General features: G+C 37.4%; 1 protein-coding gene across 8 annotated transcripts in view; it reads right to left on the bottom strand.

Annotated features, from left to right (window-relative positions):
• Window positions 1-25685, bottom strand: part of AP1S2 (adaptor related protein complex 1 subunit sigma 2) — a 30950-nt gene that overhangs the window by 2593 nt on the left and 2672 nt on the right. For 3 of the 8 annotated variants that reach the window (XM_064407611.1, XM_064407613.1, XM_064407612.1), the window contains exons 3-4: window positions 19759-19867; window positions 18720-18857 (exon numbers count right to left, since the gene is read on the bottom strand). In XM_064407611.1, the coding sequence (XP_064263681.1) occupies window positions 18720-18857; window positions 19759-19867 (247 nt within the window). Of the gene's footprint in view, window positions 1-1643; window positions 3060-10345; window positions 10590-10886; window positions 10981-18719; window positions 18858-19758; window positions 19868-25685 lie in introns of those variants that run through there. The other 5 variants (XR_010355577.1, XR_010355576.1, XM_064407616.1 and 2 more) reach the window with 5 other exon arrangements.

Here is a 25685-nt window from a genome sequence, read left to right as displayed (position 1 = left end):
TCTTAGATTCAGAGAAAGTTGTTTAATACCAAATTCCAAAAAATTATAATCAGTTTTGTATTCATTACTTCAATAGCATCTGAAAATAAATGGTTTAAACTAGAAACATTAGGCTGAGCTCTTTAATACCTATTAACAATGCCATGATAAATAAAAGGGGATACTGTGTCCGTATCAAAACAAAAGCTTTAAATTAAGAGTATGAATAAACTTACTTTAGCATCCTAAAACAAGACATGTCATGCAGCAGGGAAAAAAGGCAGATAACAGTTAAGGCAGCCAACAAATTATTTTTCAATTGCTTTGCAAATATTTATTAGAAAAATAATGTCGGTAAAACACAAAATTAAACACCTCAAACCTTACAAATAACATCAGAATGTTGTCTCTGTCAGCCTTGACTAAGTGGCACAAAATGATCAAGTTTACTATCATCATTTAGCTCATGTATAAGGTGATTCAGCAGTGAAGGAACAAGCTATGATACTTTAAGTCAACTTCATTCAAAAATAAGTCAGAGCTTGGAACAGGCATATTGAGGTGGCTTCTAAAATCCAGCAGGAAATAAAAAATTGCAATAAAAAGGCAAGTCAAATCTGAAAACAAGATACTTGGTGTATTAAAGATGTAGTGCTGGCTTGGTTTTTTTTCCCTCACTGATGCAATATTTAAATATTCTGAGAACTGCAATGACCTGGACAAAGCCAGACAGGATGGCAGGATTAAAGATTTACACATTTATTTTAACAAATCCCCAAAAGGAGGCACTAAGTGAAGAAATGGCTATGTAGCATTTCTAATATAACTTTTTGAATTATATTCCCAGATTAATTTGTTGTGTCCATTTTAGAAGACACACACCTCCCCTATCCACCAAGGTAAGGCACTTTATTCAAGAAATCCTATACTGTTAGCTAACTATGGCACCAAAACTCAAAAGCATTCTACAAGAATACAACTTCTCAAATATCTCAGGTTCTTCAAAATATTTGAAATAAATTCACTTTTTAATTTCAAATTGATTGGACAGCAGTGGGCACTTAAGAGTTACTCAGGAGCGCAACAGGATATTTACAAAGTTACCTGAAAACAAAGTTCTTCATAGCTGTGAAGAAATACAGAGCACTGTTTTTAGAGCACTTCAGTATTGTTGTTTTCACTGCCATTTCGAAGTCTGAGATTATTTTCAGCAGGCATATACTTAAACACTACATTTCTTCAAGAAAATCAAGGTCATTGGCTAACCATGAAAAGCAACCTATTTCAAGGACATTAGCTACTTGCCCACAGATACATCAGCCATAGAACTAGACATATTTTAATTTTTTTTTATTACTAAAGCAGTAATCTTGAGACAGATGTGCCTTCCTCATGAACAATATAATCTCAAGGAACACCTAAGGGCTAATGTCTTTTGCTATAAGAATAACTTCATTAATTATTACTTTTAAGAAACAAATAGAATGAATTATGTTTCATTCACATTATTTGTCTTACTAAGTGTCAAACATTTTATCCAATTCTTAGGTAAAACATTCTGCAGTGTTATATACTACCTGCAGCTCAGAATCACCCAAGGCAAACAACAAATGTGAAATATCAGAACACAGATGAGGAAAAAAGTCATTCACATGAGACAGAAGTGCATGCAATACTTTATTTCAAACATGCCAGAAAAGCTAATTCATTACCTAGTCATTTAGAAGCAAGCAGCTGTATACAGATAACAAGAAAAACAGCATCTCATTACAGCTCAATGCACAGCATTTTAAGCCAACAGGCATGAAATAATGCAGGCTAAAGCAGCATTAACCAGACATCCAAACACATTGTTAATGGCTTACAGAAAAAAGGCAAACTTGGAAATGGAAAACCAATTCTATGATCTTGTTTTCTAAGATTTCAGAATGCTGCAAATCCAATCCAAAATATTTTGTCTAATCCTCTAAGTCTCCCATTTTTTTTGTCAGTTTAACATTTAGAAGGTAGTGCATTACCACATATAGTACAGGGAACTAGCTTGTTTGTGGTTCATTTTAGTAATTCCTCCTTGATAATTCATGGAAACAATTTTCAGAATCAGCACTGGTTTTAGGTTACAAAGAGGATGCATTACATGCCCTCTCTGCCCACTTTTCAACTGAATGCACTTATATTCACCCTCATGGCAGTTCCCCCACACACAAGGCAGCCTGCATTTAAAACTGGAAATGCCAATTTAAGAAGGCATATTGCAAGTATACTGTTAATGGACTTAGATCTTTCCAACCATAACCATTAACGGTTGGACTCAATAGGCTGAGAGGTCTTTTCCAACCTTAATGATTCTATGATCCCATTATTCATTTGTCAAGCAATGATATTGTTCTCTCTTTCAGTGGCAGTAACTGCTAAATTACTCACAAGAGCGTTCTGCACATTTAAATATAAATGTTTGAATTTCAGATTTACCCATCATTCTCTTTGACCTAATCAATTCTGCCCCCCTCCTTTTTGTAAGGTAGTCACACTTATTGTGCCAGTCTTCAGAAAGGGATACTGTTATTTGCACCTTTAATTAAGATGCATGGTCTACAGAGAATTTCTGTGTGTATACACATTTCACATGATACTTCTTCACTACTTCCTCTGTAAGTCTTAATTTAAGAATATTTTTTAAATACCACCACAACCTATTTAAAAGATAAATGTGGGTTAAGTAATGTTACAATATAGGTATTGCAGTATATAGATGTTTAGCTTAGAAAATGCTATAGAACTTTTAAGCATAAGACTTCAAGCTTACACACAATAAAAAAGTTAAACCATATGGCAACAAGCACAAGTTTTGTTGAAATGAGACATGTGAAGAGACAACACTGTAAAACAGAGGGGGAAGAGGAAAGTACAACAGCAGAGAATGGTTGTGGCATTCTATTAGATTCAGGATGACTGGATTCAGCAAGCTGATGATAATGTTCTGTCATGAGTAAGTCACAGGTCTATCTCCTCTGAAATTCTGCATGCATGATGAATGAAGCCATTTAGTACACTGGTACATTAAAGTATTCATGACGTGGCTACAAAAGAAATGTACATATTCTTATACATAATAGAAAGGTGGACAGATATGCAAGAAAACAAAAATACTACCTCACTATTGTATCTCTGATATTAAAAGGACATTTGATACAGAAATACAATACTGTATTTTTGACTACTCTAGATGTTCAGGAGCTGAGGGCAGTGGGGAGAATCTTTGTTTTACCCACCTCATACATGCATGCTTTGTCCAACAATAGACAGAAAAACTTTGTATCATAAACACTTTATTACATAAGCTCAGAGTTTCTTCTTAGCCAAAAAAAGTTTGAAGCTCCAGAGATGGGCCACCCTATCTATTACTTGTCTCAGCATCAGGCACCAACTGTTGGCTTCTGTCAGAGACAGGCACTGAGCTAAGTGGCATCTGACACCACCCACCACATCTGCTCTAATAAAACACAGGTTTAGAGGTACCAGGCCTCCAGAAAATGGCTGTGAGCACACCACGCCAGGGCAGTCCAGCAGTGCCATTACTGGTGACAAAAATTCCTTTCTTTGACAGAGAGTCTGTTCAGAAAAATGGAGGCCTCTGATACACCTCTCAAAGGCAAAGTTTTTACTGCTTTTGGATTATGCTGCCGAACTCAGTAACACTTTAATATGATTGGCATGAACATTAATATTCAATTTGCTGGAAGGTGAGCTAGAAAGAAAGCAGCACTCAATTTTAATAATGGAGTAACAGTAATTTAGGAGCATCAGCCCCATATACGCCAAATTAACTTTTTCTGGGATGAAAACACACAAAACTCAATACTCTGCATGTCAGCTGCCATCTTTGATCCTGTACCAATTACCATCTTCAATCTATTTCAGTATCCCAATTCCCAGAATGACAGAAGTTTTAAAACAGAACTGAGAGAGACCCATGGACTTCTAAAACGGTCTCCTCTGTGCCACCTCAGTTTATTCGCATGTCCAAGCTTGCATGTTTTTAAATTCTTTTCTCAAATTACAAAAAAAAAAAAAAGCACAACAAAAATATTCCAGAAGCTGTAGAGTTTTTATACTGTTTTTCAGTATCAGTAATCTGAAGATCATGTCACAGTAGTTTAAATTATCCTGACCAAGCTAACTACAAATCCAGTAGTTCACAAAATAATAGCACCTATATAACTCTGTGACAGTTACAAATAAGTTATATGATGCATGCTATCATTTTTAGATTCAAAAGAATTTGGTATATAATAAAGAATTACAAACATTAATTTCAACACTTAACACCTCTCACATGGCCTAAGTAAAAAGCATCAGTCTACATTAAAAACAAAATGCAGAGGCATATTCCTAACTGGAAAGGCATTGCATAGTAATAGTGTATGTTTATTAGGGAGTAGGAGTTTTGTCTCAGTAGAAGAAAGTACTAGCTTTAGAATTCCCACAGACAAATATTCCCAGAAAAGTCCCTAGGGAAAACTTCTGTTTTACAGTCACAATGGTGACTGTTCATGAAGACAACTGAAGAGCAGGCATACTGTAATAATCTAAAATGCCCAACTTTTATCTGGGTTACATATGCATACATGATTCCCCTCTTCCTTGAAAAAACCTCGTGTTCCAGTGCTCACCAATGGAAATGTGGAGCCATCAAAGTCAGTGTCTTCACTGAAATGCCTGTCAAATCTCCTAACAGATTTCTCCTTAATTTTACATTAGTTTTCTGGACAGAAAGAAAAATGAGAGCAGCTCATTCTCTTTCTTATGAAGCTGACTGCAACCCACTGTTGTACTCAAGGATTATGTGTGTATACATTCTTAAGCATCCCCTTTGGCCTGGAAACACTGACCATGTCCCATTTTACACAACTGTAAACATCAACAAATAAGGCCATGGAAGTGCTCATTTCATGTATTTTCCCAACCTGCACAGTCCCACACAGTTTTGGGATATTCCCCAGCCCGTTTGTATCTTCAATGGTTTATACCTTGAGGAATTCGTTGTCTGACATGAATATCATGATACACAAAATTAGATGATTGATTCACATTACTGTTGTGGGATTAGTGCCTCATCTTCACAGAAACTTACGGTTTACTGATAAAGCAAGACAATAGGAAAAAAGTGCTTATTTCACTCCTTTTTAGTTTACAGAAGGTGTAAACATCACCTGCAACTAGACTAGCAATAAACTGACCTTGCAGAAGTGAACCTGAAGGATTAAATGGAAGACAGCAGTAATGGAGACACAAAGTGATAACACAGCAAGATTGAGAAGGAAAACTGGACCAAGGACACCCAGGACCATCCCACACAGAGGGCCTGGCACTGTGGGCAGCCTGACAAGCAACCGAAAGGAAAGTGAAGTTTTGACAAAGTGTTTGCCATCACAGAACTACAGCATCTCACAAGTTTCAACTATGACTGACCCTTTTTTGTGCTCCCCCCATTACACTGTCTCCAGAGCAGTTGGGCTGCTGGTCTGAATACCAGAAAAGAGAGTATGGGGAAGGGACAGCTGTCAAATTCCACAACCAACATCTACACTACCTTGCTTTCCTTTGGTGGGAATGTGCAGACCTCAAGGACATGCTTTACATGCACAGATGCTGTTTAAGATAACAATCTAGATCTAATGACTTTACAAATTAGTTGATCTAGGAGCTAGTGAAGAGGCAATGGTATCCTTACAGCGCAATATAAGGACAAACTAACATGAAATATCACCTCTGAAAAATCATCACATAAAACTTTGGATGTAAACCATTTATCTGGCTTTAACACGCAGGTCTTAGATCCTAGTACTGCCAGAAAAGTAATAGCTCTACAACACAAGCTGCACATTGTGGAACTGCAGTATTTTAAAAGTTACTAACATCTATCTTTTTCAGAATGACATCTGTGTTTACAACTCATTTTAAAAAGCTAATAATACTCTCAGAAATTGTCATCCTGAGTCATTGGAGATTTTTTAAATTAGAAAAATGGTAGAGTTGATCTGAGTAAACAGAGCTATTTAGCTAGTCCAACCCAACTGACATTTTCTCAGCCAACTCTGTCATGACCCAAACTAATTAAAAATCATAGCCAAAATAAAATTAGAAGGGACTTCATTTAATTCAGTTCCTCAAACAGTATACCTGTAACTTTCCTGAGAGATATTTCATCTATTAAAGGCATACAGTGATGCCTTTTTATTGTGCCTCAGGCAATCTACTTAAATGCTACATTATCATCTCCACTGGAAAATTTGCCTAACATCTACCTTGAATTATTTACTTGCTGCAATTTAAGGTATTTTATGTCTGTAGTGGACAAGAAAACTGTGCTATTTCCTCAGGCGAGAAAGAGAAAAGAAATTCTTTATGTCTATACCAAACTGTCTCAGGTTCAAGGTGTTGCAGGGTTGCCATTTTACTGGTGACATCTCCTGGCACTGCCACAGACTTCATCAATACTTCACACGACTTCTTTTTCAGGGAAAGTTTGCTGAGGTTATTATTTTAACTTTCCCATCAAACCCAGCACAAAGCCTGTGAAGGCAAGCCATGTTAAACTGCACACAAAAATTACAAGCCCCACCATTTGATAAAGACTTGGCTTTTTTCTTCACTCAGTATCTAACAAAACCCTAGCTCAAACAACATACAAAAGATGAGGGTCCATGGAGTGCATGGGAGTTTGGGAAGAATTCTAGAGAAGCAGTGGAAATGCAGAAATCTAAAGTAGAAGATGAGGGTTTATGTTTAGAAAAATGAAGTTTTTGCACTGAGAAGAAATTCACATTTAACAAGCATTTCCTTAGCAATGCTTCAAAAGCAATTACTTTTACACTATTTCTGAATCGTTATTAGGCAATATTTCTAATGAACAGCTGCTTTAGAAATTGCTGCTGTTCACTTGCCTTTTCAAGGATTTCAAAACAGGAGAGTACCCATTTCCCAATCTTTGGTTAGCAAACTGTTCAGAGGCTTCTACTAGAAAGATGAGTTTGGGTTGGAAGGGATATTTTAGATCATTTAGTTCCAACCCTTGAGCCACAGGCAGAGATACCTTCCAATAGGCCAGGTTGCTCAGGGTCCATCTAGTCTGGCCTTGATACTTCCCACTAGGGCACTTTTATTACAAAATTCTCTTTTTACTTTCAAAGAAGAGCCAAGTGTTATCTCAGAGAACCTAGAAATACTTACAAACATCTTCAAAGACAAGTATTAACTATAATGCTCTTACAACAAAAGAACAAAAAACTAAAAAAAACCACAAGCAAACAAATAAAAAGAAGAATGCTTCATCAATATCAGCTCCTAGTCAAGATCTTGTCTGCAGCTTTCTACACAGAGAAAACAAAAAATCTTCAAGATCAATGCAAACCGGCCAACAGAATTCTCAACCAGAATATGAAACGGCAAATTGTCCTGCAAATGTTATTCAGCAAAACATCCAAGCATATGCATAGATTCAGCACTAAAACATCACCTGAACAGACCAGAGCAGAAGGCAATGCCAGCAGTGGCCTGCCTGCCTCTCTCCCACAAGCACTACAAAGATCAGCTGAAGCTTTGTGTACTATAACCGGATAATAGAGGCGCTTCCTGCCTCTTAGCTGCTGCTCTGATCTGCCAGCTCAGAGGTGATAATCGCTCTGGGGCTCTCCTCCTCATGTGCCAATCAGTTGCTATGCAGCGAGCCAGGAACAATCGGGAGCCCAGCCTTCAGCAGTAAGGATGGTTCTAAGAATCCATCAGAGGCTCCATTTGCCACCACAAAAACACAAATGCTTTAAGCACATGTTACGGCTGAACACTTTGTGTTGTGAAGTTAGAGCCAAAATTATTAAAAATCACTGAGTTCTCCATCAGATAATCTGACAGTGTCTGTGTGTTTGGCAAACTGCCCAACTAGGCACATAAGGATTCATTAATGCTTTCTTTCAGCACTGCAGATACAGGTTTGCATCGCTTATTCTCCTTTGCTTAAGGAAGCATTTCTTAAACTGCAGGGCTGTTATCTTGGAAGAGCTGACCAGAATATACTGCTGCAACAAGCCATGTCACGTCCAATACTATTCAGCTTCCATGGCAATGGCATTTGAGCATCCCCCTTCCTTCCTGGTACTGCAGCACTTTGCGTTCTTTCAATTGTCTCGACAAACGTTTGCAGGCACAAGTTGTAAACATAGAAAAGAAAAGCTGCTGACCATATGTTTTTAAAAACAAGCAATTTGAATTTGATCAGTTTAAATGGATCTGAAATCCAGTTCTAGAATGGCTGTACAAATAGCTTTTCTGGCACAAATGAAAGAGGGAGAGAAAGGACAGCTGCAAACTCTGAAAGTCAATGCTGCTGCTGAAGCTCCTTGCTATACTCCTATGACTAAGGCCAACAGCAGGGGTGCAGCATATGACAAGTAAATTAGACCCTACCTATGCAGGCTGACTTGGGGGTTCACAGCAGACACTGAGTCAGGACAAGATGTGTGGAACATTGGCTTTTTAAAGCACTTAGATATTGTGATTTTTTTAAAAATAGGATGTTATTTAAGCTGTATGATCAACTTTAGCAAAAGTCCTGGCTTGCCAAAAGCAGCTGCTTTTTACTTTCCTTTTCAATGCCACTAGTTTTTCCTCCTGGCACTTCCCTGTGGCTCCCGCTGCATGACCTCAAGTTTTGGCTAACAAGCTAGGAGCCCCAGAGCAAGCAGATCAACACAAAGGTGGCAGTAAGAATGGATCCAGCTTTCTCAACAAGAGTCACTGTCAGCATGAGTTTGGGTGATGAGCAACCTGCATCCTGACTCAAGACCATGACCTTACCACTGTAAAATGCTCTCAGTAGAAAGCAGAATTTCTACACAGAAAAATTTGAACATATATCAAGACTTCATGTGGTTTTTCAACATTATGCAAAGCTTACCATAAATTTCACCACATTCTCCATGAAACTGACTTCTTCTGAATATGTGGCTTATTACAACTGCCACACAGAACATGTAGTACCCAACACCCTAGTTTACAAGAAAATCTAAAACGGCCAACAAAAAAAACAAGTTCTACTCATTCTAAGCTTGGTTATGCCTCAGTGTAACAAGGATTAAAGTAACATAAAGTTGTATAACCAATTAGTTAAACATCAGGTTAATCCAAACACCAAAGCTATGAGTCAAACTCCTCCCTTTGCCCTAAGGTAACCTCCTTTGCCTCAGGAGATCTTTCTTTAACACAGATGATCTTCATTCCTATATACAACCTGCAGCTCCTTACTGCAGGCTAACTATTCCCCATCTCTGATTTTGTGCAATCATCTATCTGTCCCTCTCCCCTCAGCCCAGCAGATGTCATTTCTATTTCTCCATATTCTAAGGAACCACAACAACCTTGTAAATTAGGGTCTGAAGATAGCAACTGTTCCTTCACTCCTTCCAGGGAACAGTACAGGCCAAGGAGCAGCATTCCATGGGCATCAGATACTATAACTGTGTTTAATTTAATGGGGACAAAGCACATTTCTTCAACCAAAACTATGCCCACACAGAATTCACCCAGGGACATATTGCAGACAAGTAAACTGGAGTCACACAATTATCTAAGCCTGAGTTTGTATATGTCAGAATTGGTTTTTGTAGACATCCGAGACACAAAAAAAAAAGATTAGGACTCCTAAGCTCTGTTCATAGCACAGGTGCCAAACAACACAGGTAGCTTTTTTTAAGTTCTAATCATAAGGAAAGTTTTACAGCCAGTTTCAATTCTAACCTTACCATGAGAATAACACCCTTTGTACATGAACTTGTTATCATGAAGAGCACAGAAAAAGCAATAAAATTGGGGGGGGAAATGTGGTAAGAGAGTACCAAGCTTGAGCAGTTACGTTTTTCTTACAGTTGTTTTAGGATATGTCCAAGCTCTTAAAGAAATTGCTTTCAACAAATTACTTGTTGGCTGCCCTAATTCTTTGGGTCTAATATGCAAGCAGATTATTGGCTGCCCTCCTCTTCCCAACACAAATCAGTGGTTGTATCATATACTAGGAAACTCTTAAATGGTAAAAATACCCATACACCAACTGTGAATTTGGTTTTGAACATGTTACAAATACTTTTGCCTACTACAATTATTTTCTTTTATCTGGAAACTAAATCCTGATACTTATAAAGCTGCATATGAAATTAGATCTATTACCACAGTTTCGTATTACAAAAGCCAATCTGTTTACTGAACTACTTGTTTATCATTATATCAAGTAAGCAACACACTAATTAAGTTTTCTCCAGCAAATCATTTTCATGTATGTTTAAAACTTGCTTTATGCAAATTAAAATCTTACCTTTATTAGTAGGACTGCCACAACGTATTCCACTTATGCTTTGGACAAAAATATGTTGCAATGCACTAGATATGCAAATAAGCTTTGTTCTGTCATGCAGCATCCGGCATTTTGATACACAGTCAATTGCAGCAGCACCCAGTCTTTTTAGGGCCCATTTTCTTTGCATAGCAGATGTAAACAGCTCATTTTCCAATAAATACATGTTTATATGGGCTGATTGTAAGTAAACAAAGCCAAACATCTGTTTAGTTATTAGCTTTGGTATCCATTTCTCTAACTTGCATTATCCCACTTAATTATCAACACCAAAGAAAGCCAGTAGAAGTCAGAGATTTCAAGTTGATGCGGTTAGTACATAAAAGGAAAATAAAAGGAAACACTCAAAGCACTCTTCAAAGACCATCATGCAAGTGTTGCAGAAAGTTAAGCCCATCACCCATTTTCTGTTTACCCTTGCAAGGACTTAATTACACGTGCAGCACTCTTTGCATAGCACCCATTTAATCCATGCCACCAAAATGGTAAACTTGGTAGTTACCAATCATTTAGATGGGGTCAAAAGGGCTAATGCCTTAGATTGCTCTTAATCATAAGATATCCTCAGACAAACCTCCCCAGTCTTCATTCTGGCTCTACAAACAAAATCAAGCAGCAGTGAAAATGTAATATCAACTACTAAATGAAAAAAAAAAGGCAAATAAAAACCCAACATCCACCCAATCATTTATAGCTTATTTACATTTAAAATAAGACTTTAAAAATATTCTAAACAATATACAAAAGTAAATTCAGTTACTTCACTTAAATCTACTACTGTTATTCTTTAGATTAATACAACTTTAATAGGTTTTTCTAAAAGTCCACAGTTAAGAAAGCAAATAGAAATGCACCAGAAGAAAACATCTGTTCAAAGACTTGAAGGAGATGCAATAAAAAAACACTAAAGTTTACTTTTAATTTCTTAACCAGGTACAGGATACTTGTACCTTAAAAGAGTATGTTATAAGGAGTTCTTTAGAAAGCTTCAGTTGTGCATGAAAAAATATTAATTCAAAGATTTTACTTTTTGAAAGAGCAGTTGTTCATTATTGGAACAGATTGAGAGCATAATAGAATACAAAATTTACATATATTTCATTCAGTGATTAACTGTCACACAGTATTATTATTAACATTAATAATAAAAGAAGACTTGTTTCATGAAGAAAAGTTTCATTCAACCTATCATCCTTGAAGTAATTTAACCATTTAATTCAGAATTCATATTTATTAAGTCACCATTGTTACTCGCTGAGTAGTCACTTTCATGTTGTATTGCTCAGTGCAAAAAGTTCAACATTTTCACTTTAATCAATCCATCTGTTAATCAGACAAGGTTAGAATTCTCAAAGAATTGTGAACAATAGGTCTTCTTAGATTTTTTTTGCCTTTTAATATCAAATTTTCAGCCTTCATAAAATTTAATATACACACTTTTATTGTATCTTGATATCCATCACCAGAACTACTACTGTTGCTAGACAGCTTGGCAACAAGAAATATAGCTTCTCCCTTAAAAATGAATAAACGCCCTAAAACACCTACCAGCAATGTGCCCCAACATCTGTACAAGACACAGAGAAGACCACAAAGAAATGAGAATCTAAAACCAAACACAACAGGATGCCTCCTGGGGAATTCGTATTCTTTTCACCTAATATTCTCTGGCACTCTAAGACCATCTCACAGGAAAGGGTAGTAGCACTGCAACGTGACACATCTCAGACAACAGAGTAAAAATGGAATTTTCCCCTCACAATCTCAAGATCCAAACATTAACATTGATCTTTTCAACATCCTGCCACATCCAGTGAACTTTTTCTATTAAAATGCAGATTAATGGGAGCATTCAGAAAGAGCACCTGATTTTGAAGATAAGATACTCCTTACTCTCAAGCAGCCTTTTGCAATTGTTCACTGAATTTACTATGCTAACTGATGAGCAGCACATGATTAAACTCCTGAAAACAGCTATGGCACGTGCAGCAGTGCTAAAATTTTCATTGCATCACCCTGACACAGCCCTTCTATTGCTGAGGACAGGAGAATGTCTCTGGAAAATAATCTATCAGTTCAATCTACTGAATAAATACATCCTTATTAGAATTATGATCTACAAGGAGTTTTCAGTGTATTGTTAATATACCCTTAACAGTGCTATAATAATTGCTTATGTCAATAAAGGATCAAGTTCACAGTTTGCAAACTGATCAGTAGTGGAATTCACATCAGAGAGGGTACTGGATAGTTATGAGACAGGCAAGGACTGCCTATGCTTGTCTTATTTTTAATTGAAACTTTCTGATGTTTCGATTTGCAAAGCTTAATGAATGCATAATTAACACTTTTATGAAAGACTCCTTCAACTTGTTGAGTCTTAAGATCTTCTAATTTTGATTTCTTTGATGTAATAGAATTAGTCACATCTTACATGCATATACACCCAAACAAAGAAACAACAACAAAAAAACAGACTGAGCATGGGAAAAGGTCAAAGCATGATAATGCTAACTTCCTGGATACTCAGTGCCACTTTTTCAAGAAAATATTTACATCTTAAAATGTTAACCTCCTCTTCCCCCATTATTATTTGGGAAAAAGAGATGTAGGTTCTACTATTCATTTTCTGGAATACTTTCTAGTGCTTTAAACATGAAAGTGTGATTTGGTCAGTATTTGCAGGAAAGCCTACTCTGCAGTGCAAGGACAGTTTAAAATTATCTATTAAAAACACAGAAATGTCAAGGTTTACAGACCTGTCCACTACAATTAAATTCAGTCTTTAGAGGTTTGTTCCTAAGAGCTGCATCCAACTCTCCAGGTGGGGTGTCACCAGAGCAGGCTAGAAGGGCAGAACCCCTCCTTGGACCTGCTGGGACACTGCTACTGATGCAGCCCTGGGTAGGACTGGCTTTCTGGGCTGCAAACACACATTGCCAGGCCATGTCCAGCCTCTCATCCACCAGCACCCCAAGTCCTTCTCAGTTGCTCCTGCTCACCCTCCAGCCTGTACAGATACCAGGTGTTGCCTTGACCCAGGTGCAGCATCTTGCACTTGATCTTGTGGAACTTGCTGAGATTCCTAGGGGCCCCCTTCTGCAGCTTTGTCTGGGTCCCTCTGGATGGCATCCCATCCTTCACGTGTATAAACTGCATCATTCAGCTTGGTGTCACCTGCAAATTTACTGAGGGTGCACTCAATCCTTCTATGTCATTATCCAAGACATCAAACAGCACTGGTCCCATTACTGACCCCTGAGGAGCACCACTGAAATTCATCAGGACACCAAGCCACTGACCACTACCCTTTGGATGTAACTGTCCCATCAAATCCACCCCTCCTGGATTTAGAGAGAGCAATTGTACGAGGAATTGTGTCCAGAAAAATGACATCTGTAGCCCTCCCCTGGCCAGTGACGAAGTTGCTCCATTATAGAAGGCAAATCCACAGAAGGGGTTGGCAGGACTTGCCCTTGGTGGAGCCACGCTGGCTGTCCTAAATCACCTCCCTGTCTTCCACATGCCCTAGCACAGCTCCTAGGAGGATCTGGTCCATGATCCTTCCAGGTATGGACGGCAGTCGGGATGACAGGTTGGGAGTTTCCAGAGTCCTCCTTTCTACCCTTTTTAAAAATGGGTACAAAGCTTTCCTCTTCCCAGTCACCTGGGACTGCATCTGATTGGCACCACTTTTTTCAGTATCATGGAGAGTGCCAAACACTCTAACAGCACTGTAACCCCTTTCTTCTATAAATACATCTCCTGAGACTGAGTTCTGAAACACATTGTACGAAAGCATCAGCTACCAAAACACTACAACTTGTTCTTCTGCGAGTTGGGAGGGATTCCAAATCCATAAAAATCACAGCTATTTCCTAATCCCTAAATAATGAACTAGCAATCTATCATTCCTCATTCACAGTAACTCTCACAGGTCCCCATATATATGTATCTTCTAAAATGTAACTGTAGATCATTATCTGTGCCTAAAATCAAGCAGATGCATGTCTCAAAACTGCAGAGACCAAGTGATCAACAAAGCTGACCACCTGAAACTGAGATGGAAGTTGTATGTGAAGAGCAAATGGCAGTCAAGGCAGTTGGATCTCCATGATAATAAAGATTCCATTATTCATTCTTGTTTCACATTCAGGGGAACACAGGTACAGCCAAGGCAAATAATGCCACTGCCAACTTAGGAAGGCAGTCTATTTCAGCAGTCTGTATTTAAAAAAAAAAAAAAAATTAAGTGAAGACTGAATTAATTTCATTCATTGTGGTCAGTTTCTCAGGCAAATGGTAATAAAAAGGTGCTTACAAAGGCTGTTTCCTAAACCAGTCAAAATCCCTTATACTCACTCCCACCCACTGGAGGCTTAAATATAAGAATTTTGCCAGTGCTAATGACAAAATGAAGGAGTTTTGGCACATCTCAAGAACAACCTAATACCTACTATTATGCATACTTTCAAACCTATGGTTTCCAGTAAGCACATTTCATCTCCAATAAGAAAATTCTCATAGCATATGCAGGAAATACACCAGAGTTTCATTTCACAAGATGCTCATGCTAAAACCAAAAGCTTAAATCTATGCAGTAACCCTAAGCATCTAAGGCAAGTCAGCCACCATGAACACTGTTAGCAAACTTCTGGATATAGCATGAGGCAAGGGTTTGAAATGGCAAAGAAAATAAGGTTAATTGATGGCTTATCTTTCATTCTTCATGTGGAAGGACTAGTAAATACTGCCTGAGGCCAAACTGAAAGAGCCTAAGAAAAAAAAATGTTCACATAGCTTTCAAGTTTTTGATCATTACTGAAGTAGTGACACAAACAAGCAAGTGTAATTTGTGGACAAACTCCCCGGCCTTTTTGTTTATAAACCTCTTTAAAAAATATGTATTTTTAAGTATTCAGATGTTCTGCAATCAAATACTAAAAAGAAAAGCACACAAAAATCCTACAAAAGAACAGTGATGGAAAAAAATAGGGATAATTTCCACAATACTTTTCTAAAATTAACCTAGGATAATCAACAAAAACCATTTTCATTCATAGACAATGTTTAGGAAATTTTTCCTACTTCAAATAAAGAGGAATAAGTCTCTACATATTTGCTTTAATATAAACATGATGGCTCGGTTGAAATATAATTATTAACGCCTTGATTTCAGCATTTTAGCACAGGAAATGACCACACTATACTGAATTACTCAAGCCATCAAAAAAAAAAAAAAAAACCAAGCAAAACCAAAAAAACCAGAGCAATTAGGCTTTTGAGAGAAATAAATCAAATCCTCTATTTTGTATAGAACATCTATCATTGGTAGTTTCAAAAACTCAAGTGTCACAAAATGATGCACAGGCTTATCTTTTAGCTGTTCCACACATCACATGTATATTTAATTCATGCAACAACACACTGCATCTACCAATTTCTTTCAGTATAACTGAGTTGTTCAGAAAAGCAAAAACCACCTTTTCAGCAGTGCATGCCTTTGTAATCACTAGTTAAGTATTAAAGTCTCTCTAGCAAACAAGATCTAAAATCATCAGCATTCTTTTAAACAGAAGCATTTCTTCACTAGAGAGACAAGGAAGAATGGAAGCACTGGAGTTAATTACCTTTTACTACCCTTCATCTGGGTACCACTGCCAGTATTGGTGACTGACTGCTGATAAGTTATCAGGTGGTAATAAATATGGGGGAGGGGGTAGGGAATGAATACTTGAACTAAGTACATTCCTGAGGAACTAACAAGAATGTGAAGGTTGAGAGGGATTTAACAAGTTGGTGTTTCCATCACACAAACTGCAGCAGTTAGTGAAGGGACCTCACAGCACCAAGAACTTTATGACAAACTGAAGTAGGTGCTCAGACATAGAAGTACAGCCTGGAAAACTTCAACAGAAAATATAGGTAGGGAAGGCTACTCAGCAATTAGTGCCTTAGTGTATTTCCTCTTAACATTACACAGCCCCTTAATGGATCTGTAATGATTTCCTTTTGTATAAGTATTCTGAACAGCTCTTCATCTTTAAGGTCCTTCAGACACCAATGCCTGTAGCATTATTAATTACTAATGTTGTGTATTCAATTAATAATATTGTGTATTCGACTACATATATGTATGTGTGTACATATATATATTTCACAGTATGAGTATTCAGGGCCAAATAAAAATTACTTTGTTGCACATAATTAAAATCTGAATGTTCAAACACAAATACATGATAACCCTGCCAGAAATATGCTTTGCATTTGGAATCACACCATGTTTCAGTCTAGTAGTTTTGAAGTATTCTGGGAGGCAGATATTAACTCTAAGTACTAAAAATTCTCCACATGTGAGAAACTGTTATTTTAACAACTCTCTTCATCAAACCCAGCATTTACATAGCAGCAGTTGATACAAAACCAAGCTTCCATAGAAAAGAGTCCAAATGTATTGGAAGCTCAATTTAAATATGAGCCCAGACTTTTACAGGGTTTATAAACTAAAATGCATGTATAGGGAGTAGTTTTATACTTGATCAACAGTCAATCCAACTAAGAATGAAAAACATAGAAGACCAACATAGGACTCCAGTGGTGCTGTGATAAACTGCTACATTTCAAGTTAAACAATTATTTAATAAACACTGGCAACTGAAAATCTCCTAAAGAGGGGGAAAGGAAGGGTAACCAGAGTAAAGCTACCAGGGGGATTAGGGAAAAGTCTCACATTGAAAAAGTGGTATTTCCCTTTGCCTAAGATTTTGAAGTTACATTAATATGAAATTATATTCTCTGTAAAAAGAGAATGTTTGTTGCTCGAAAAACAGTAATGAATTCCTAGAAATGTATTTTTTCTTTAGAACAGCCCACAAAAGTAGTGAAAAAAAAGTTCAAAAACAGTAACAATGAGAAAGAATATAGTTGTTCTACTTTATGTACAATTAACTGCATTTGCAGGAAACAAACTGGAACATATAACCAATCTGTTATATCTGTTTTCATATAGAGCAAAAGATTTTAAGAGAACAGATTATTTTTCTCCTGTTTTTATAAACGGCAACAGGACTTCTGGTTAAGATAATTCCTACAAAGAGTAAAGAAGGACTTAAATTGAATCAGAACACAAGAAGTAAATAAGTGCATATATTTCCCTTCTAGAAAAACAGGGTAACAGATCTGTGTGTAATGGCTGACTGTGTTCTTGACAAGAACTTTAATGTGCAGTGGATCTGCATGTATTCTGAAGGGATTAAAAAACAGCTACCAGGGTAAAGAACACCTTGTGTTTCCTCATCCTACTAATACTATGTCCAACAAAAGACTACCAAGTGGAACATAGAAGGCTTCCAAGAGAATTAAGCAACTAATTCATAGGAGAAAATAACAAATTGAAGGTTCACATAGGGAGAAATAGAGCAATTTGGATCTATATAGCATCTGGGCAGTAAACCTCAGTACACTAAAAAATAAAGGTGAACCATCCCTGTTAAAACATATGTTCACTGACATGCACACAAGACTGATGATTCCCCCAGCACACCAGAATTTTTGATTCCCATTCAGACATTCAAGGACCTTAACAGTGTACATTTTCAGTAAGGAAAAAAAAACCAAACATAATCAGATAAACCCAAAATAACCAGCATAGGATGGATAAATATGGAGAAATGATATTAAGTTGTTCTATACCATTGAACCCCTTCACATCAGTTTTTTTTAAATGGTAGACATGCAATCCATCATTATTCAATGATAATAACAAAAAAAAAAAGCATTCAAAGTGAAAAAACAATGTTCTTATACTTTATTCTGTATGTTTCTATGGCACTACTATTACTGCTCTGTCAAGTTGGAAATGTTCCACAGTAAGCAGCCTATAGCAGAAAAGCAGGTCTAAGAACTAATTAGAACTATACCTGAACAAGTCTCAAAGAGAGTCTAGCTTCTGGATTTCAGCAATGAAAAAGTAAAAAAGTGAACATGCATCAGGTATGAGAAAAAAATTAATGGTTAATAAATAAAAAGAAGGAATGAAAGACACATGAACAACACCAAGTTAAATTAGCATGATCTACAATTATCTAGGTATAAACATAAAACAGCCACTTGCATTTACTAGCAGAACATGAAGTCACAGTAGGTTACAACATCAACATGCCAAGTCAAACAAAAAGAGCAGCTAACATCATCCTATTGCACACTTAGGACAATTAGCTAAAACTACATGCTAAGCATGCTAAGAAATACCTTCTAGAAGCCTAGAGGAACAGGAGGTTTCTAAGTCACAGCCTACCATGCTGACACTTGGGCCAGAGAAGTTGGATTTGCTTACCTCCTGTAGAAGATCTGCTTGTTCAATGGCTTTAAGAACATTTTTCTTGGATGTCTCCTGAACTTCCCCTCCTAAAAGGAACTCATCCAAAATGAAATAGGCTTTTTCAAAATTGAAGATGATATCAAGTTCACAGACCTAAAAAGAACATCAAGCATTATTGCAAAGTGGGAGGATACTCTCACTTGAGGTATATCCTCTCACAAAACTTAACTTGTTGACAGCTTCACCAAACTTTACCAAATCAAGATGTTCGCCTAAGGCTGTAACCTTGTGAGGACTGGGGCAATAATAAAAATCACACCTTGGAGGAAAAAAAAAAATCTGATTTTTTCTTCAGTTAAAAACAGCTACAGCAACCTCTGAAAGAAAGCTTTCACTGTTAAAAAGGCTTCAATTCACAGCAGTCTGTCAGACACAGCTCCTCAAGACACAAGAGAACATTCCCTATAAAAGTTCTCTTGTTGCCTGCAATATGCAAAGGCAGCTCACACAATCTTACAGAAAGGTATGAAAATAAATAATCTCAAATTTCTTGTTCAGTCTGTGCATTTCATAGTCAGAAGGACTACAAAGGAAGCAGAATGAGCACCCGTTTTTCTAGAAGTGTTCTTGTATATTACTGTAGCTGTTTGTGTTTGCTGTCTGGGCAAGCAGATGTCTCTCTTGTCTTTCCTTACCATTCCTGCCACTTCACAACCAATCTGCTCCTTTGGGAGCAGACGTAAGAGGTGCTCACACTAGAGCTGTGCAAGGGAAAAGAAAAGCTTCCTGCTAAGAGTAAGATTTTATCTGACCCCAAGTGAGACTACTATGAAATGAAACAAATACAGGCAATTAACACCAGATTAATAACATTTCTTCTACAAATCAATAAATTAGTTTTGTATTTTAATAGAAGCAACCATCAGTTTAGTTTGGCCAAGCAAGCCACACGAAATGTATTAAATACACCTTTTCAATTATTAGTTGGTTATGATCTTGTAAAAATGCTGCGGGCATAAAACGAAATGACAAAATATAGAGAAACTACACTCACACTGCCAAAATACTTGTCAAGAAGTTCTACATAGCGATGAATGATTTCCAAAGTTATTAGTTCATTGTCCTGATCTTCAATAGCACAGCAGAAATAGAGGCTTGCATATCTGTAACAACAAAATAATCCTGATGTTAGCATACGAGCATAAGCAAAATGAATGCACTTGAGGAGTATCACATTCCCAGCAGTCCTTCATACACAAGTTCAGCATATATCAATATGATAGTCCAAATCACAACCAAGCAAGTCCTACCAAAGAACGGCTGAAAGACCAGAAGACACACACATGTACTAGGGAGTTATGTCTCTGAGTCAAGCATGACTTCACTCTTTGCCATCCTTTAGCTGACAGAACTAAAACAGCCAAAGAGGTGGTTGGAAAATTAGTATATTTGATTTTGTGGCATCATGGCAGAGTTCTGAGATGATGTACTTTCTCTTCTCTCTGTAACATCTATACACAAATTAATCAACTGATCCCATGTTAAACTTTCATCATGTAAAATATACACAGATAATAAAAAACATAGAAAATGCCTCAATAAAGATAGACTGAATTAGCAATTAGGGTTTGGTCTTTATAGAGAATTTTAAAAATTCAAAAACTCCAAAATCAATACCAATGTCATCTACCCCAACTACTACTAAGCCACAATGCAATCCCTACTAGCTGTCCTGGCATCAGACTGATGAGAGGCCACCAAATAGTTTCTAGCAATCCACTTCCACCTTGGAATACAGGGAAGTCATAACTTCAGATATGCTCAAGATCCACTTTAACAAAAAAGACCATCCAATTCTACTGTGCTCTATGATAATTTTTTTCAAGCCATGTTTAAAGAAAGCTGATTAAAAAAAAAAAAGCAGGAATGAAAGCTGAAAACCTCATTTAGTCTCTTCTAACATGTCAAAACCATATGCCTTTCAGCCACACATGGCACAAACCAGATTTGAAGTACCACCTGCTGTAACTGCTAATTTACATGAACCAGAAACAGCTTTTGTTTGCCTCTAGAGGGGACAACTGGCCACATTCAGCACTCCTGTGTAGCCAGCCCTGCTGAAAAGTAAGTCATTGAGATGTGAATATCTGTGTTGTTTCCCACACAGAGGAATCTATGCATCCTTTAAACATAAAACATATTTCAACATTTTATCAGCTAGGACTTATCATACTTATTACAAGTTCTGGAAAAACCCCACTGTATTTTCAGGTATGTTGAAATTAATCTCCAAGTACCATTTATGATCTGAAAAGGTCCCCCCTTCTCCCATTCTGCTCCAAATCAAATTGCTATGGCTTCAACATGAAAGATTAATCAGAATAGCTTTTATATACAAGGTTTTATACAAAATCTTTAAACTACTATAAAATATTACTGCTTATGCTACCACAAAACATGATGGGGGAAGAGAGGAAGACACCTCCAGTAAAGGCAACCTTCATTCCCTCTCTCTTTCATCTCTTCACCACAGAGATTCATCAGCTCATCAGAAGTCCTATCTAAGCACAGTTCTTTTGATTTTACATTGTTCTGTTTATGCCTCACTAATTTTTCAAGGACATCCACAGTCATTGTAGTAGCTTGCAACATTCAATCTGTATAAGGAACCTAAGCTATTTCAAAAAGTATTGGAAAGAAATATTATAAAGAAAAAACATGCTTTCAAGCCTACTGAGGAATTTTCAATGTTATCATATTTCATTGTTGCAAAAAAGAGCATTGACCCATTAAATGATATTTACACTAATCACCAGCACTCAGGCCAAATCCATCTAAGCAAAACCTTTCATCACCTGCAGAAGAGCAGCGCTGATTATGATGAATGCAGTTCAACTGTTTCCTTACAGTGCTTAAACATAAGATGAACCATGTACCAGCAGACCTTACCAAATCAAATTTGACTCAAATATTTTAAGTTTATCCACAGGGGACAGTCTCTCTCTGCTCCTCTAATACTTAAGAGTCTCTCTTGACACACAGAACTATTTTATGGAAAAAGAAGGGGGAAGGGGAGACAGGGAGACCAGCACAAAATACTTTCTTAGAACATGGTCTGCCCTCAGTGTCCTCATTTAAGAGAGAATGAAAACTTTCAAAAGACTGTATTTGGCAGCTAGCAAGTAGACTGCACATTCAAGCCTTGCCAACTGCAGTTCTGCAGAAATAAGACGAAGAAACAAAAACCACTCAGTGGATATCAACACAAAATGGAGGCCTGGGCATCTATTATTATATGCAGAGAATATTTCAGTATTTATTTTTTAAGTAGCAACCATGACTAATGGATCACTACTCAAGGAAAGAAAACAAATGCAGATTTAATGAGCCTAAATGGCAAAAGGCAGAAAAGTAAAAACAAGTCATACCAAAGGGCATGAGCATACTACAAAGGAATGCTTCAGATCCAAATTCTCAGAGGCATTATTTTAATTTTTTTCCCCTGCAGGAAGGCCCTCAGAAAAAAAAAGTATCCACTTATAATCCACAGCAGACACTGGAAGTTTTGCCAAGTGCAGAAGTTTACATGGACAGTATCCACACAAAGACAAGTAAATTACTCGGGCTCAAATAGATTTCTGCTCTGCAGAAACAGCTTCTTTCTAATGAGCTTGACAGAAACCTTCCATATGCACCCAATGAAAAGGCAAACCCTGATAGGAAAAGTACATACCCAGAAGTAAATAAAGAGTAGTCTGTAAGAACCATTCTGCCTTTTTTATTCCTATTGCAGTTCTGGTCTTTTTTTATCTCAGTAAATATTATTAAAATAATAATCAGACTCAACTCAGATGCTTACCCTCATTTAGGAAAATATTTTATGATAAATATCCTCCACTTATCAGAAAGAGGACGAAAACCAGAGAGACCAAAAACTGTTTGGACCAAATCACCTGAAAATGTAATACAGGATTAAAGAACAAAAAGGTAACACAGCAGGTATAAATACTTATGCAAATTCCTGCCTTCAGACAGATGGCCTCAGATTTTTTTTTTTTTTGATAGGAAACAAATCCATGCATCTTCCCCTCAAGACCTGCAGCAATTCAGCAGTGGGAAGCCTCAAAACAGGCAGGCAATGTTTCAGCAGAGTTCTCCTCTTCTGCTCTCACAGCCAAGTTCAGTAACTCTGCTGAGAGATGAGGTCACTGTGGGCAGAGCACAACTTAGAAATCCTACCAGCTCAGTGGTGCTCTTCTAGATGGGAGAACACCCACTTGAAGTCATCCCTGGAAGTTCAGCACCAGGTAAGCCTGCAAACAAGCCATAAGACTCTCAGCACCTAAGTCACTTTGCATGTAGATCCCAACTGTGGAAGTTTAAAGCTTACAAAGTTTGGTACAAACAGAACTGAACTCTATCTAAATGACAACAAGGAGGCAGACAAGTGCTCAATGAGCCCAAGAATCTGTGGTTTGCTGATAGCTAACCCAATGAAAATTGGGACAACTAATAAGCTGTGCTTGACCTAAGTTTTTTTTCTTGTCCGACAACTTTACACATTTCTTTAATAAAACATGAACTTCTGAGGCTCCAGGACAGAGTCTACCAAAGTGAAGCACTGTTCCAGTTTCTTATTTCAGCAAGGCTATAGCCCCCAGCAGCTTCAAAATGAACAAGAATTTGATACTGCTAATTCTCTAAGAAAAAGCTGTTGCTTCTTGTTACTGAGGTCCTCCTAGTGCCGCACAAACTGGAACCCAGCACAAAGAAGACCTGATCTAATTAAATTTATCAAGCCCAAGTATCTAATTCACTATAATCATTGCATTCAGCCAGTTTTACAAAGCTACCTAACTAACACCACAGTAATATTTTTAAGAGGTACAACTGGCTGCTAAGTTATACATAAGGGAAAAGAGGGATCATGCCAAGCTGGGCACATCCCACTGGCCACATGGCTGTACCTTGAGTTCACAGCACTTTAACAGACACACTACCTGCACAGTGGGCTCTTCCATTGCTTCTTTCAGTGGAGGGAGGGAAGAAAGTAGGTTTTAAAACTTATTCTGTTGAAAGTCTTTAACATAACCTCTGATTGTGGTTATGTTGTGCAAAAGTAAAAGACAACTGCCACATCAAGAGCAGCAAAAGCTGTGGAAATTTCATAATATGATAATTCCAAACACAGTTCCAAACTGACACACAAAAGCAAAGCCACAACCCTTAACCAAATAACTAATCAACAATAACTATGTCCCATGAATGCAGCTAATCAAATACTAACAAAGTAAAATTTATGTAAGTTTTTCTCCAAGTTCTGACTTTGACTGCAATATACTACACAATGAAAATAACTCATATTGCCAGAAGCTAAAATCATGAACAGAAGTCTTTCAAGGAAAAATCACATCCTAAGTTCCCTCTTTAGCAAAATTAGAAATTAACATTTAACACATCTTTTCTGCCACAGGGGGAAAGCTGCATGAACTTCTACCCTATATGCTCCAAAACCACTATGTTATTTTTTAAATGACAAAATGTGAAGAGCAAACACATCAGTTGTGTTTGTTAAGTTTCTAATCAGCTGTCTGCAGATGATTCCCCCTCTATTTTCATAAAGCGTAATTGTTGTTGGCTTCCCATATTTAATTTTTTATTTTCCCAGCAAGTCACTTCAAATCTCTATGCTTCTTGAAGTTAGAAGCTCACATCCTCTTTTTAATCTTCTGGTGCCTATCAGCCTGAAAAACTATCTTCCAAACCAGCTACAAAATAACATAAAAGTCAATTCAGGCAGCATGACAAAAGCTGGGCACCTTTCCGTTTGTGTTCTGTAGTGCTCAAGGAAACAAACTAAACAAGGCAATGCCTGAGCCAACCATTGTAAATGGCACATGTATGAAACCAGAGGGAAATAAAAGCTATGCCACGTACATTTAGATGAATTTTAAGATCTATTTCCTTGAAAATTCAGAAAACATCCTACAAAGATGAAATGTTACAGAGCTAAGGAGGCTAATCAAAACAGTCCAGCAGTCTTATTAAAGGTTAAGTCTCATAAGGAAGCTAAAGCTACTGTCTTGCCAACTTCTGCATTTGAGTTCATTTTGTTCCTGAAAAAAGGTATGAGACCCTTGAATGCAGTTCTGACACTGCCAATCATTCTTTGAGCTGCAGTATCTAGGTTCAATTCTCCTACATGTGAACAACAAACACACTCTAAAAACAAACAGCACTTAAATGTCAATAATTTAAGACGCAAAATAGCAATGGGCACGTACTTTTAAAACTTATATTAAAAACATTTGTACCAACAGGTTCAGATCATTACCAGCAATAGATCAGACAAGAACAAATCTCAGCAGAGATCCTCTAGAGATGCTCAAGAGGAACTGGGAGTACCTTTTGCAATTTCACAAGCCACAAAGTTCCTTCTGGTGTGTTTCCTTTTAGCCACCACCTTCTCAGCTACCAAAAGTCACCCTTTGCAAAGAAATCATACTAACTGGTGCTCATCATCTTTAACTAGGATGCTATGATGGGAACAAGTACCACAAATCTAAGAGATGTTAGTGCTACCAGATACAGACATTTAAACCATCACCTCTTACATCTAGTCCTTCTGGTGATGTTTCAGTCAAAAAGAAAGTTGAGATGTTCATTAGCTTGGTACAAGCTCATCTTCAGCAGTTTCATAGGCTCTCTGTGCCAGACTGGTCTGCAGAGAGTGAAATAAGCTACTGCAGTCAGCTGTGCACACCAGCAGTCCAGCAGACAGACTGCAGCACTTAGACCATTTTTAGCCAGACATAGACGTCTCCCAGCAAATTTCTCTATTCTCCTTGACCACAGGACCCACAACACACCACTCAGATGCAAGAACTCCACAATGTTCAGTAATTCAAGCAGTCCTACCCAAATTTCCACCAGCTCCCCAGACACAAAAGGACATGGCAAGTAGTTATTAACAGCAAACAG

Source organism: Passer domesticus, chromosome 2 (genome assembly GCF_036417665.1).
Source record: "Passer domesticus isolate bPasDom1 chromosome 2, bPasDom1.hap1, whole genome shotgun sequence".
In the NCBI taxonomy this organism is placed as follows: Eukaryota; Metazoa; Chordata; class Aves; order Passeriformes; family Passeridae; genus Passer; species Passer domesticus.
The sequence above is the reverse complement of the archived record's forward strand: the minus strand, read 5'-3'. Positions and strand labels throughout refer to the sequence as shown.